This window comes from Peromyscus californicus, unplaced genomic scaffold, assembly GCF_007827085.1.
Source record: "Peromyscus californicus insignis strain IS unplaced genomic scaffold, ASM782708v3 Scaffold_4__1_contigs__length_199733344, whole genome shotgun sequence".
In the NCBI taxonomy this organism is placed as follows: domain Eukaryota; kingdom Metazoa; phylum Chordata; class Mammalia; order Rodentia; family Cricetidae; genus Peromyscus; species Peromyscus californicus.
The window spans coordinates 191,422,672-191,437,201 of record NW_026294562.1 but is presented as its reverse complement, the minus strand read 5'-3'; the positions used below and the strand labels follow the sequence as shown (position 1 = coordinate 191,437,201).

The window sequence follows — 14,530 nt, the reverse complement described above, 5'->3', positions numbered from 1 at the left end:
CTTCAAAACTATCTTCCAGAATACTCTTTGAGATTTCTCAGCTGGACATGAACCTGGACACTGTGTCTGGTTTATAGGTTCCCTCTTTAAAGCTCCAGATTTTTTTTTTTTTATGTATATATTTATTTATTTATTTATTTATTTAAAGCTCCAGATTTTTATATTTGTAAGGATGGACTCACATATGAAAGTCAACTGAACATAAATCTTTTAGTAAAGCATTTTATTGAGTTTTATTTCATTGGGGATTTTCTGGGATATCTACAAAGTTAGCATTGTGTAAAAGATTTAACAAAAAGAACTGAAATTCAATGCATTTGTTTGAACTAGTAGAGTGGAAATTGTAAAGTACAACAGGACATGAGGACATCACAATAGTGTATAGCATTTACCCCCAGGTAGCATTGTTCTGAGACTCATTGAAGGACAGCTGAATCATGGAGTATTAGCATGAATTCAGAGCCATGCAGGGACACATTTCAGTTTTATGATGTCTCTCACCGGCACTTTTGTAGGTGTATTTTCACTTGTACCCTTATATACCTCTCACAATTGCTTGAACGCAATAAAGAACACCCTTCTGCCTAAGGCTGCCAAAGCCTCTACATACTGTATGTGTGGAACCCTTTTAAATTAACCAAGTACTACAATGTCAGTAAGCCCCGAGCTTTGAGCACAATCTTCCCTACCTTAGCTAACTCAAAAGTCTTTGCTCTAATACAGTGACTCTAACTTTCTTAATGCTGCAATTCTTTAATACAGTTCCAGGTACTTGTATGTATGTCTATCTGCATGTGGGCAGAACTGCCTGTAAATGGATAGAGAAGCAGTATCTCAGTTGCTAAGACCATTGGAAATACATTTTGCTATGGTCTTAAGGAACCCCAGTGAAAGTAATTTGACCCAGCCAGGGGTCACAAACTACAGGTTTAGAACTGCTGCTTTAATATCAATATTCTATTTACAGCATTGCAGGAAATATTAATGGGTTCAACAAATGTTTTATGAAATACTTTGGCTAGGGAGATTCAACTTATGTATCTGCCTACTCACCCCATTTGGGAACTGAAAACAGAACAGAGTCCAATTTGATGAACCAATGACCTTTATTGGAGTTACTGAAAGGAATATGGGACAAGGGACTCAAACAGTCACTATTGTGAAGCTTGAAACCTGCATTGATACAGCTTAAGAATACTGGACATCTGAAGAATATTGCAGATCTGCATGTGGGAGAGCATAGCATACTATCTTGGTGACTCAGTTTGCAAAATCCTCTTATAAGTGGCATGATTTGTCTGACTTTCTCCATTTGAGTTTGGGATACTGAATCCTGTCAGTTTCTGGGATTTCTTAAAGCTATTATTGTGGTGTACTTCCTTGCTAAATCAGCTTCCCTTCAGAATGGATCATTTCAGTGTCCAGGAACCTGTTAAGCAACATCACCTTTTTCAGGCATCTCCATTTTGTCTTCATTATGAAGGATTTGTGGCTGCACAAGTAAAAACTTTAATGAAAAAGTTCCTACATTGTCACATTTTCAGAATTTCCTCAGCATAAACTCTTAATGTTTTCTAAGATTTGAAGAGTACATAAGTATTTCACAAGTTTCTCAAGTTCATAATGATTCTGTCATGTGGAGCCTTGAGTGTTGCTAAGAATAGAGCTTGGATAAAACAAATGCCATATTATTTCCTATGAAAACTTTTCTCCCCAATGTGAATGTTCGAATGTTTACTTAGATGTGAGAGGCAGGTAAAGGCTTTTCTCCATACTTTACATTTATAAAGCTTCTTCTTTGTATGAATCTTTGATGTCTTCCAAAGCTGGTGTTATAGATAAACGATTTCTCACATTGACTCAATTTGTAAAGTTTTTCTTCTGTATAAATTCTCTGATATGTTCTAAGAGATGAGCAAACAGTAAATAAATGATTTCTCACATTTGATAAATTGGTATGTTTTCACTCTTCTGTGTATTCTCTGATGTCTTCTCAGAGATGAGGATTTATACATAAACAATATTTAAAAGAGTTCTTTCGTATGAATACTCTGGTGTATTCTAAGATTAGCTTTCTTAGAAATGTGCTTGTCAGTTTGATATACATTACAGTTGCAGGGCTTTTCTCATATGAATTTTTTGATGTTTTCTAAGGTTGGTTTTCTGATTAAAAGATTTCTCACATTGACTACATTTGTAAGGCTTTTCTCCTGAATGAATTTTCTGATGTGCTCTAAGAGATGAGGCACTCCTAAAGGATTTATCACATTCACTACATTTGTAAGGTTTCTCTCCTGTATGGATTCTCTGATGAATTCTAAGACTGCCTTTAAGGGTAAAGGATTTGTCACATTCAGTACATATGTAAGGCTTCTCTCCTGAATGAATTCTCTGATGAGTTCTAAGACTGAATTTATGGGTAAAGGATTTGTCACATTCAGTACACTTGTAAGGTTTCTCTCCTGTGTGGATTCTCTGATGAATTCTAAGACTGCTTCTCTCAGTAAAAGATCTGTCACATTGACTACACGTGTAAGCTTCCTCTCCTGTATGAATTCTCTGATGAGTTTTAAGACTGAAATTCTTAGAAAAGAATTTGTCACATTCACTACATTTGTAAGGTTTCTCTCCTGTATGTATTCTCTGATGAGTTGTAAGACAGCGTTTCTCGGCAAAGGATTTGAAACAGTCACTACATTTGAAAGGCTTTTCTCCTGAATGAATTCTCTGATGTATTCTAAGAGATGAGGCCCTCCTAAAGGATTTGTCACATTCAGAACATTTGTAAGGTTTCTCCCCTGTATGTATTTTCTGATGAGTTCTAAGACTGTTTTTCAGGGTAAAGGATTTGTCACATTCAGTACATTTGTAAGGCTTCTCTCCTGAATGAATTCTCTGATGAATTCTAAGACCGGATTTCTGGGTAAAGGATTTGGCACATTCACTACACCTGTAAGGTTTCTCTCCTGTATGAATTCTCTCATGAATTCTAAGAAACTCTTTCATGGTAAAGGACTTGTCACATTCAGAACATTTGTAAGGTTTCTCCCCTGTATGTATTTTCTGATGAAATGTAAGATTGCGTTTCAGGCTAAAGGATTTGTCACATTCAGTACATTTGTAAGGCTTCTCTCCTGAATGAATTCTCTGATGAGTTCTAAGACTGGATTTCTGGGTAAAGGATTTGTCACATTCACTACACTTGTAAGGTTTCTCTCCTGTATGGATTCTCTGATGAGTTCTAAGATGGTCTTTCATGAAAAAAGATTTCTCACATTCACTACATTTGTAAGGTTTCTCTCCTGTATGTATTCTCTGATGAGTTCTAAGACTGTATTTTTGGGTAAAGGATTTGTTACATTCACTACATGTGTAAGGCTTAACTCTTGTATGAACTACCTGATGTCTTCTAAGATGTGTACCATCGATAAAGCATTTGTCACATTCACTACATTTGTAAGGTTTCTCTCCTGTTTGTTTCAGCATGTGTTTAGCGTCAAATACTTCATCATACTTTGTACTTTTGTGTTCTTTATTTTTGGTATGGATTCTTTGATTTTGAATAACCATGGAACAGAAATTTAAACAGGTTATACAGTCTTTATATTTGCAGTGTTCTTCTCCAGTCTTCCCACTTTTATGTCTGTTTATGTTTGATGATTCAACAGAGGCGTGACTGTGGGTAGCGAATCTGTACTTGTTGCAATTTTCTGTAGTATCACTTGTGTCATGTGGTGCACACAGGGAGAGTTCATGAACCATTTTGTCCAGATCATTACATTTATAAGCCTTCTCTTGGATATTCACATGCTCATGGACAATATGTTTTGTGCTTTGATCCAAGACCTTCCCATATTTATCACATATACGATGGTACTCTGGAAAATTAGTGCAATTATGGATCATAGGGATTCATGCATAAGCAATTCAATAACTGATGTTTTCTTAGACATGTATACAAGCAATTCTCAAGGAGAGAGAGATCTCTGCAATGGTCTTTATTATTTCAAAATCATTAAATGCCTGATCTATATCAAAGCACAGTGACCAACAATAGCCTTCTCATACTTATATAAACACCATACCTTGCAGAAGGTAGGTCAAATAGGTGAATGAGCAGTAAAGAACTCTGAGAAATAAGGTCTCCAAAGGATCATTTGAAGATCTTTTTCTATTTTCTTGTTTATGTTTTTGATACAGAGTCACACTGTGCAGCTTTGGTCAGTTGGGAACCCATTATATACCCCAGGTTGGCATGGAACTCACCATATACTCTTGCATCAGTATCCAAAGTGCTAGGATTCAAATCATGCTGGGCCAGTACTAAACATAGAGAACATATGTGAAAAAGAAAATGATTAAACAAAAACAACAGCCTTTTCTCTATTAAAAACCATCTGCATTTTAATCATCAGAAATAGGTAAATAGTTTAATGCAATAGTAAAATTAAAATATTCCTACTATTATGTGTACTGTAGTATACTTCCTTGCTCTGAATATTCTATTCTCTTTGAACTTTGAAATTTTCATTAAAAACTAGATAAGAGAGCTGGATACATCACACAGAATATTAAACTGAATATAGCACTGTACAGAACATAGAAAATCATAAAGGAAGAACCATGAAAATGTTATATTGGTAACAAGTATTTCCCACATCTTTAGGAGTCTCTAGATAATTCAGGCAGTTTACATATACACAATAGGTAAACAAAAAGGATGAGTCACGAATTCTACAAGAGCATTCTTACCCACAAAGACTAGATTGTTGTAATTCTCTAACATCACATCCATGTACAATGCCCTCTGAGCACAGTCTAGATATTCCCATTCCTCCTTTGAGAAGTCCACATCCACATTCCTGAATGATAACAGACCCTGTAATACAAAATTACCTATGTACAATGTGCTGCTGAACAAAATGCATTCCTAGGCAAAAAAACCTTAAAGAATAGCAGACATATTTGTGATACAGATGGGATATGGCAATTATTCAAGGACAAGAGTTTTCTATAAGAGTTGTAGGGATATGTCAGAAGTTGAGCATTGCTGTTCTTCCATAGACAATGTATAGCGTATAGAATGACAATGTTTACATATGGTCTCTCTCCTTCATGAATTTTGTGATGTATTCTAAGACCTGAGTAACAGACAAAGGACTTACCTTATCGCTTCAGTTTTGATTCTGTAATGTCCTTTAAAATGTCTTTCATTTGCTAGCATGCTCATGTCACTATGATATATTTTCACCCAGATAAGTTTATTAGAATATACAATATTTTGGGGAACACAATATCACATTTCTCTTTTTTTGTCTAAAATTAAAAAAAGCTTATAACTAATAATAGAAAAACTGTATCAAAATAGTATATACAATATATATAGTCAAGAATTACATTAACAATGTTTAGTCCATTAACATTTGACAGATTCAGACAAAAAATTTTCATTACTTATCCTATTTAAAACAAATAGTTCCTTTTAAAAAGTAGATTCAATAATCTCCCTTTTTATCTTATCATATCCATAGTCTCTCTTTTTTTTAGTAGATCCAAAAATCTACCTTTTATCTTATTTTTGTATCTTCCCTTTTTACAGAGCAGCTTCAATGATGTACTCTTTTCTATATCTTCTTTTTGTTTTTTTAAAATAAGAACCCCATATCTGATCTTCTTTGTTTAGCTAATGTGGTGATACTGTGTTCCCCAAAATATTGTGCACACTAATAAACTTATCTGGGTTCAGAGAATAGAATAGCCACAATATTAAACATAGAGGTTAGGCAGTGGTAGCACATGCCTTTAATCCTAGCATTCCAGAGGCAGAGATCCGCCTGGATCTCTGTGAGTTCAAAGCCACATTGAAAACAGCCAAGCATGGTGACTCACGCCTTTAATCCTAGGAAGTGATAGCAGAAAGCAGAAAGGTATATAAGGCGAGAAAATTAGAAACTAGAGCTGGTTAAGCTTTTAGGCTTTTGAGCAGTTCAGCTGAGACTCATTCAGATAGGACACAGAGGCTTCCAGTTTAAGAAAAGAAGATCAGCTGAGGAATTGTCAAGGCGAGGTAGCTGAGGCTTGTTCTGCTTCTCTGATCTTTCAGCTTCACCCAATACCTGGCTTCAGATTTGTTTTTATTAATAAGACTCTCTAAGATTCATGCTACATGTAAATAAATGGAATATGACAATGCATTCAAATGTAGTAGAAAAATTTTCTGTGATCAAAACATAGATTGAATGGGGATTGTACTAACTCCTCATTAGTTTTGAATACATTATTACTCATAACATTGACTTAATTGAAAATTTGAACTTCTAATCACAACTCTATTCTTTATTTCAGTATTTAAGCTCACTCACCTTCCAGGATTTTAGGTTGAACAAATTAAGTATTATTTATAATTTTTTCACTATTCAAAAACTAGACAACTCAAGGTTATATACTATCTCTGGCACAAATGTGCACCAGAAGAGTAAATCTTGGGGTAAAAGACATGGCTCAGAGGTTAAAGGAACTTGCTGCTCCTGCAGAGAATCTTAATTCAACTCTCTCTACAACATGGCAGTTCACGACATTGACTGACTTCAGTGCCAAGTGTTTGGGTCTCACCTAAGTGATATGGGCGCATAATGAACCATCCTTTGTATATTAAAAATGCAGATGAACACTCATATACTTAAATAAAATATTATTATAAAGTAAGAAATAAAAACTTCTTTAGAATTCCTCCCTATGTAATACATTGCTTCGGGGAGGGGAAGACATGGGGTAGAGGGAGCCTTGTTCCTCCAAAAGAAAAGAAGAGAGTAAATTAAAAGGGATAGTCATTCATGCTTGAAAATTGGTGGCTATGTGCAGTACCAAGTCAATATTCTCTAGAAAATTCTTACTAATATATTCCACTTTATGTAGTACAAATGTGGAAACAGCCTCTTCTGAAAAATAAAACAAAAAGAAAGAGAAAATAAAAATCTGTCTACTGAGAACTTCCCACTGAGCATTAAACAGAACCATTCCCGAGACTAAGATTTCAAGTGTCAACACACCTATCATCTCTGTGTATCAAATGTCAAAGAGAGAAACCAGTATATTACAATGTGAATTTGCTCACAGACATCAATTTTATGGCAAGAACAAGGGACATGCTACTTCCATCATCTGTGTCTCTATGATGCACAGGAAATATTTAATATTAGGATTTCAGACAGTGATCTCTTCTAATTTGACTTTTCCATACCTTTCTCAGGGATGTCTTGGAAAACTATCCATGTATTTGCATGTCCATATTCATAAGTCTGATTCTGGAAACCTGACCATTCCAAAAATGCAATTTATATGGCACATAAAACTTTCTTTCCTCATAAATATCAAAGGACACATGTCCATCCTATGTAGAAACTGGTCATCAATATATTTCTATGAGCAGCATTTACAATAGATCCTCTTTCAGAATTGCAGGGCTTAAGTCATTGAATTTTTTATCTTCACAGTGTAAAATCAAGTGGAAGTATAAGGGGGTAAATCTAATCACTTAATTTTGATAATCCAAGGGAAAACAGCACATAAATCATAGAAAATAACTTTAATAACATTACCATATATAGAGAATTGAAGTCTTGAATACTTTTAACAATAAAATCAATTCTCAAAGAAAAGTAGACATGATACTACTGACCTGGGGAGCATTTATCAGAGAATTCATTCTTCTTATTGCTTTTCTCTGAGTTTTCTGTCTCAAGAAAAAAGACTGGTGTCAGATCAAGATGTCAAAAATACAAATCTAAAATTAATACAATTCTGTAATGGATAACACCAAACCACATAAAAAGACCCCAAGCCCAAAATGATTCTAGAAAACATGTAAACATTCCTACAGACAGGAGATCATGGGAGGATGTTTAGAATGGGGAAAGAAAAGGACTATGAATTTTACAATAGCACCCAGAAACTCTTAAAATTCATGGAAGAGGAATGGTGTTTAGAGAAGTTCATGAAATAACGAAGGTCATCCACTCAAGCAGCACCTCAGATCAAAATTACAGGCAAAGTACACACAGAACAATCAGAGAGAAATGATCCACGAGAGCACAGGAAATAATGCATTTTACATGAGGATTGGATGAACAGGAGTTGGATAACAGCAGACTATGTCTCACAACAACAACAACAACAAAATAACAAACTACCATTTCTAACTAGAAGGAAGTAAATTAATAAGAGTAATTATACCAAAAGAATATTTTTAAAAGGTAATGAATAAAAGCCCTGTGGTATGAAAATTCCACTAGACATGAAAATGTCATAAGACATAAGCAACAGATTTTGTGATAAACTCAGAGGAAATAGAAAGAGAACACAGCTGAACACAGTACATGGCAGGTGTGTCCTGTTGCCAACACTACAGTACAGAGGAAAAATGAACAGCATTGGTAAGAAAACTGCAAGAAGAGTAAGATGCATGTACTGTCTTATTAAATGCCAAGGCATAATAGTAAGCCAGAAAAATTTGAATACAAAGAATTCAGGAGAAGGTAAAGCACCAAATTCCACTTTAATGATGATGTGATCACACACAAATTTGACAGTAACTATGAGAAAATCTTAGATTTGGTAGGTACTTAACATATTAATGAAAAGTACAAAACTAACACACAAAATCACCTATTTTCTTATTTATTAGTAATGACAATTTGAAAAGTAATTTAGAAATCCTAAGCCACTCAGGTTGTTTCCAAAAGATCTAGGAATCACCCAAAGTAATAATGAATTTACTTCTATCAGTAAATATTTAAGACATTCAGGGAAAAAAAATAAAGGCACAAAGAAATGGATTCCTAAGCATACGAACTGACGAACAAAAAGGATATACATGGTTTGTATTAGAGTTTCTACTGCTGCAATGAAATACCATGACCAAAAAGTAAGAAGCCGGGCGGTGGTGGCGCACGCCTTTAATCCCAGCACTCGGGAGGCAGAGGCAGGCAGATCTCTATGAGTTCGAGGCCAGCCTGGTCTCCAAAGTGAGTTCTAGGAAAGGCGCAAAGCTACACAGAGAAACCCTGTCTTGAAAGAAAAAAAAAAAAAAGTAAGTTGGGGAGGAACAAATTTATTTGGCTTGCACTTCCACATTGATGTTCATCATTCAAGGAACTCAGAACAGGAACTCAAACAGGGCAGGAACTGGGAGGCAGGAGATGATACAGGAGCCATGGTGAGGCGCTGGTTACTGGCTTGATCCCCATGGCTGGCATAGCCTGCTTTATTATAGAATCCAAGACCACCAGCCCAGAGATGGCTCCATCCACAATGGGCTGAGCCCTCCTTAATCAGTCACTAATAAAGAAAATAAACTATAGCCAGATCTCAAGGAGGCATTTTCTCAATTGAAGTTCCCAACTCTCTGATAACTCTAGCTTGTGTCACATTGACAAAAAAAAAAGTCTGCACATGGTTACATTACTAACAACAACCAGTAGAACTGATGCAAAGGCCATGAGGCAAATGCTGACATTTTCCACAAAAGTAGATATAGTAACAGTCACATGGACACAGGAAAATAACCAATATCAAAATTATTCATAAGAATGAGCATTCCTGAACCATCCCTGGTGGTACCAGAGACTACAGGAGTGGCATACCCCCACCTCCCGCCCAAAACAGGTAAAGCCCAGATCTAGTCAGTCCAGTTCTCTAGCCCCTAGGTCCTGGGGACACATTCGGTGCCCTGCACACAGCCAGTGCAGCTACAGAGATTGGATTGCAGCCTCCTCCCACCCTCACCCCCTCACCAAGCCAACCATCCTCCTGCAGCACCAGAGACCACCGGAGACATACTCCGCCCTGCACTGATTGGGAAGAGTCAGCGCAGGTCCAGAGACTGGGCAGCAGCCTCCTCCCACGCCCAACCACTCTTCAAGCCAACTATCCCCTGTGGCACTGGAGACCACCAGATCCATAGGCTCCCTTCACCGGTAGGGAGCAGGTAAGGCCTCGATCTCCAGACTGGTCAGCCCAGTCCTCTAGTCCCTAGGTCCCCAGGCAGTGCAGCCCCAGAGACCAGGCAGCAGCCTCCTTGCCCCCTCCTCACCAACCATCCCCTACAGCATCAGAGACCACCAGAGCCATATGCCCCTCCTGCACCAGATGGGAAGAAGAGAAACCACAGGAGCCACAGGCCCCACCTGAAACCAACTGGAAGAAGTGCCACCGGGAGCTCCACCTGTACAGATTAAAGGAAGAAATGGGTAGAAGGCGGTATAGGGACGCATTAAGTAACATAAAGAGCAATATGGCACCACCAGAACCTAGTGATCCCACAACAGCGAGACCTGAACATCTGAAAGCAGATGACTCAGAAGAAAATGACCTTAAAAACAACCTTATGAAGATGATAGAGTACCTAAAAGAGGAAATGAAAAATTCCCTTAAAGAAATGGAGGAAAAGACAAACAAAAAATTAGAAGAAATCAAGAAATCTCTTGAAGAAAGTCAAGAAACCCAAGAATAACAAACAGGTGAGGGAAACAGTTCAAGAATTGAAAACTGAAATAGAGGTAATAAAGAAAACACAAACTGAGGGAATTCAGGAAAAGGAAATCTGAGTAAACAAACAGAAACGACAGAGGCAAGCTTAACCAACAGAATATAAGAAAATGAAGAGAGAATCTCAGGCATTACAATAGAGGAAATAAATTCATCAGTCAAAGAAAATGTTAAATCCAGCAAATTTTTTAACACAAAACATCCAGGAAATCTGGGACACCATGAAATGACCAAACCTAAGAATAATAGGGATAGAAGGAGAAGAATTCCAGCTCAAAGGCACAGAAAATATATTCAACAAAATCATGGAAGAAAACTTTCCCAATCTAAAGAAACACATGCCTATGGAGGTACAAGAAGCATATAGACGCCCGGCGTTGGTGGTGCACACCTTTAATCCCAACAGTAGGGAGGTAGAGTCAGGCGGATTTCTGTGAGTTCGAGGCCAGTCTGTGCTACAGAGTGAGTTCCAGGAAAAGTGCAAAGCTACACAGAGAAACCCTGTTTACAAAAAAACAAACAAACAAAAAACAAAACAAAACAAAAAAGCATTAGAACACCAAATGGACTGAGCCACAAAAGAAGTCCCCTTGCCACATAATAGTCAAAACACTAAACACAGAGAATAAAGACAGAATATTAAGAGCAGCAAAGTAAAAAGGCCAAGTAACATATAAAGGCAGACCTATCAGAATTACACCCAACTTCTCAATGGAGACTCTGAAAGTCAGAAAGTCCTGGACAGACTTTCTGCAGATACTAAGAGACCACAGATGCCAGCCCAGACGAGTCTACCCAGGAAAGTGTTCAATCACCACAGATTCAGAAAAGAAGATACTCCATGACAAAACCAGATTTAAACATTTCATATCCACAAATCCAGCCCTACAGAAAGTATTAGAAGGAAAACTCCAACCTAAGGAAGTTAGCTGTAACCACCAAAACATAGGCAATAGATAACCACACACCTGCAAATCCCAAAGAAGGGAAACACACACACACACACACACACACACACACACACACACACACACACACACACACACTGCCACCAAGAAGTAACAGGAATAATCCATCCCTGGTCATCAATATCCCTTAATATCAATGGACCCAATTCACCTATAAAAAGATACAGGCTAACAGAATGGATACAAAAACAGGATCCATCCTTCTGCTGCATACAAGAAACACACCTCAACCTCAAAGACAGACATTACGTCAGACTAAAGGGCTGGGAAACGATTTTCCAAACAAATGGACCTTAGAAACAATCTGGTGTAGCTATCCTAATATCTAACAAAATAGACTTCAAACTAAAATCAATTGAAAGAGATGGAGAAGGGCATTTCATATTCATCACAGGAGAAAGCCATGAAGATGAAGTTTCAATTCTGAACATCTATGTCCCAAACACAAGGGTACCCACATATGTAAAAGAAACATTACTAAAGCTTAAATCACACATCAGACCCCACACATTAATACTGGGAGACTTCAATACCCTTTCTATCAGCACTGAACAGGCCTGCCAGACAGAAACTTAATGGAGAAATAAAGGTTCTAACACATGTTATGACTCAAATGGACTTAATATTTACAGAACATTCCACTGTAACACAAAAGAATATACCTTCTTAGCACCCCATGAAACCTTCTCTAAAATCGACCAATAATTGGTCACAAAGCAAATCTCAACAGATACAAAAATTGGAATAACCTCCTGTACACCACATGGTATAAAGGAACAATTATAAAACTTCTCAGTCCTAATGAGATCTCATTGTATCTGCTTTTAGACTAAGGAAGCAACAAGTCTCAAATATTTTAGATTGTATGGACCTTTGTATAATGATAAAAATTTAAGGTTATATTTGTCACAACATACTATATATGTGATTCAACTCTGGTTTAGAATAAACTGTATATAATTATGAAATTTCAAGGGCATAAATGTTTACTCAGATTAACAAAAGCTGCCTTAGAAATTTACACCTAAGTACTTATGTCTTTGCTAATTGTTCAACACCAAGCTTCTAGAAAATTTAGAAGAGTAACAAAATGTTTGGTTAATAAATTATATTTGATACTCAAAATTTATAATTCCTATAGTCTACTCAGTTTTACAACAATATTTATCTAGCTTATTTTTCTTTAGTTTAAGCTTTCTTTAGGTTAATCTTTAGATATCTGGATAAACTAAGCCACACAAAACACTGCAATGTTGTATATCATACACTATACATAAATAAGTAAAGTTGCCAGTCTCTCTATGACCTGTTATCTATGAGTAACAGTTTTATCTTGATACCAGAAGAGCTTCAATTCAGAATCATTATTTTTAAGACTAAACCTAATAGGGATGGAACATAATGTCCTAGTCTTATAAAAGCTATTTACTGTATACTGACAAGGTTAAGACATACAAGTTAATGGTTAGTCACCTAGTAAATGGTCAAATTCTTTAATGTGTTCAGAACTACACTTGTAGCCATGCAAAATACTAATACAATTAATTACAGGAATAAGCTTCATCTAGTGTTCTGTATATGTTTTTAGAGTTAAGCCTAAAAGAAATTACTAGAAGCAAAGTTTATTTAACATACTTATAGGTAATGGTATTCAAACCCTTCAGAGATCTGCAGAATATGCCATTTTAAATATTTAATAAAAAGGTTTTCATGATAGAGAGACATGCCAACTCCTGGTAGCACCCTTAATCTCCTCCAAAGAAGATGGCTTTTACAAAAGAACATCCCACCAGACCTTGCTTTAAATGTGGCAAGGCTGGTCACGGGGTAAATAATTGCCCTTCACCTTGACTGCTCCAATGACCCTGTCCAGACTGTGAATAAGCAGGAGACTGGGGAGTTAAATGCTCCACTTTCCTAGACAAGATAGGTTGTTTCTCCCGCAAGTTCTCACTCCACAGGAAAGTCTGTCGGGTCTTCTGAGCCTGGCAGCCAAAGACTGCTGTCCTGGGACGTCTATGGCTAACAACCACAGTAGAACTCAGGGTTAATGTTCACGTAGCCAGCAAGTCTCTGTAATTTTTTATAGAATCAGAAGATGCTTCATCTGCACTTAGGTTTACTCTGGTGAATTCATCTTTCCAGGTCTCTGATACTGTTGATGACTAGACTAGTGATAACTTTGCCAGCTTAACATCAAAAAACAAGGATTCAGCTGGCCTCTCTGTTCTCAAATGTAAAACTCAGGACATAGTCCTCACTTTCCCTGAGGTACTACTAAGTCTTGACACAGTTTACTTTATTACCGGACTCCAAAAAGAAATAAATTCACAAAACAGATTTTAATGTAACTTTTTACTATTTCTTTATTTAAAGGCACTCACTGTACAATGACAGGCCTCAATAATCAACCATCTCTGTCTCCTGGTGAATGACCAGATAGAAAAGAGATGTAAAGTTTAAAGCTTAATCTTAGAGGATCTAAGAAAATGTTTCAGGGTCTAAAAAGGTGTTTTTAGGTGTGTAAATGCAAGTTATAACTTAAGGTGTGTAAATGTAAGTTATAAATGCTGGAGGAGATGAAAGCTTAACTGGTGATAATAAAGTAACTGGAGATATAAAAATATACATAAATGAAAAATGTTTTTAGAATCTTTCCCCCTCACTATGCTGCTGCTACATTAAGACTTCAAAGGTTCAGAGCTTTAACATTAATCAGTGAATACTGATAAGCTATTAATCTAGCTCTGGTAAATCCCAAACTCAAGAGTCTAAATTTCCTTTAGTTGCATTGTAGACATAAAACTGTTTCTCATTGTGCTAAAAATGTCTGTCTAATCTATGGATATCCAGTCTTCTGGATAGAGGGAAGAATTCCCTCTTTCACAGTCTGTATTCATGCTGAAAATCAATTTCAAGCCAGCTTTTCCTTTTCTATCTTCTCTGAGCTCACCTTAAAGGGTGTTCATGCTTCTAATACCAAGTTTCACAAACTTCTCCTATGGCAAAAAGGTGTG

The 14,530-nt window shown here is 36.6% G+C and overlaps 1 protein-coding gene across 1 annotated transcript in view; it reads right to left on the bottom strand.

Moving 5' to 3' along the window:
• Positions 1 to 202: 202 nt before the first annotated feature.
• Positions 203 to 14,530, bottom strand: part of LOC128125433 (oocyte zinc finger protein XlCOF6-like) — a 39,676-nt gene continuing 25,348 nt past the window's right edge. The window contains 5 exon segments of the mRNA XM_052762862.1: positions 203 to 2,127; positions 2,129 to 3,878; positions 4,267 to 4,323; positions 4,753 to 4,879; positions 7,679 to 7,732. Coding sequence (XP_052618822.1) covers positions 2,025 to 2,127; positions 2,129 to 3,878; positions 4,267 to 4,323; positions 4,753 to 4,879; positions 7,679 to 7,705 — 2,064 coding nt within the window. The 5' untranslated portion in view covers positions 7,706 to 7,732 and the 3' untranslated portion in view covers positions 203 to 2,024.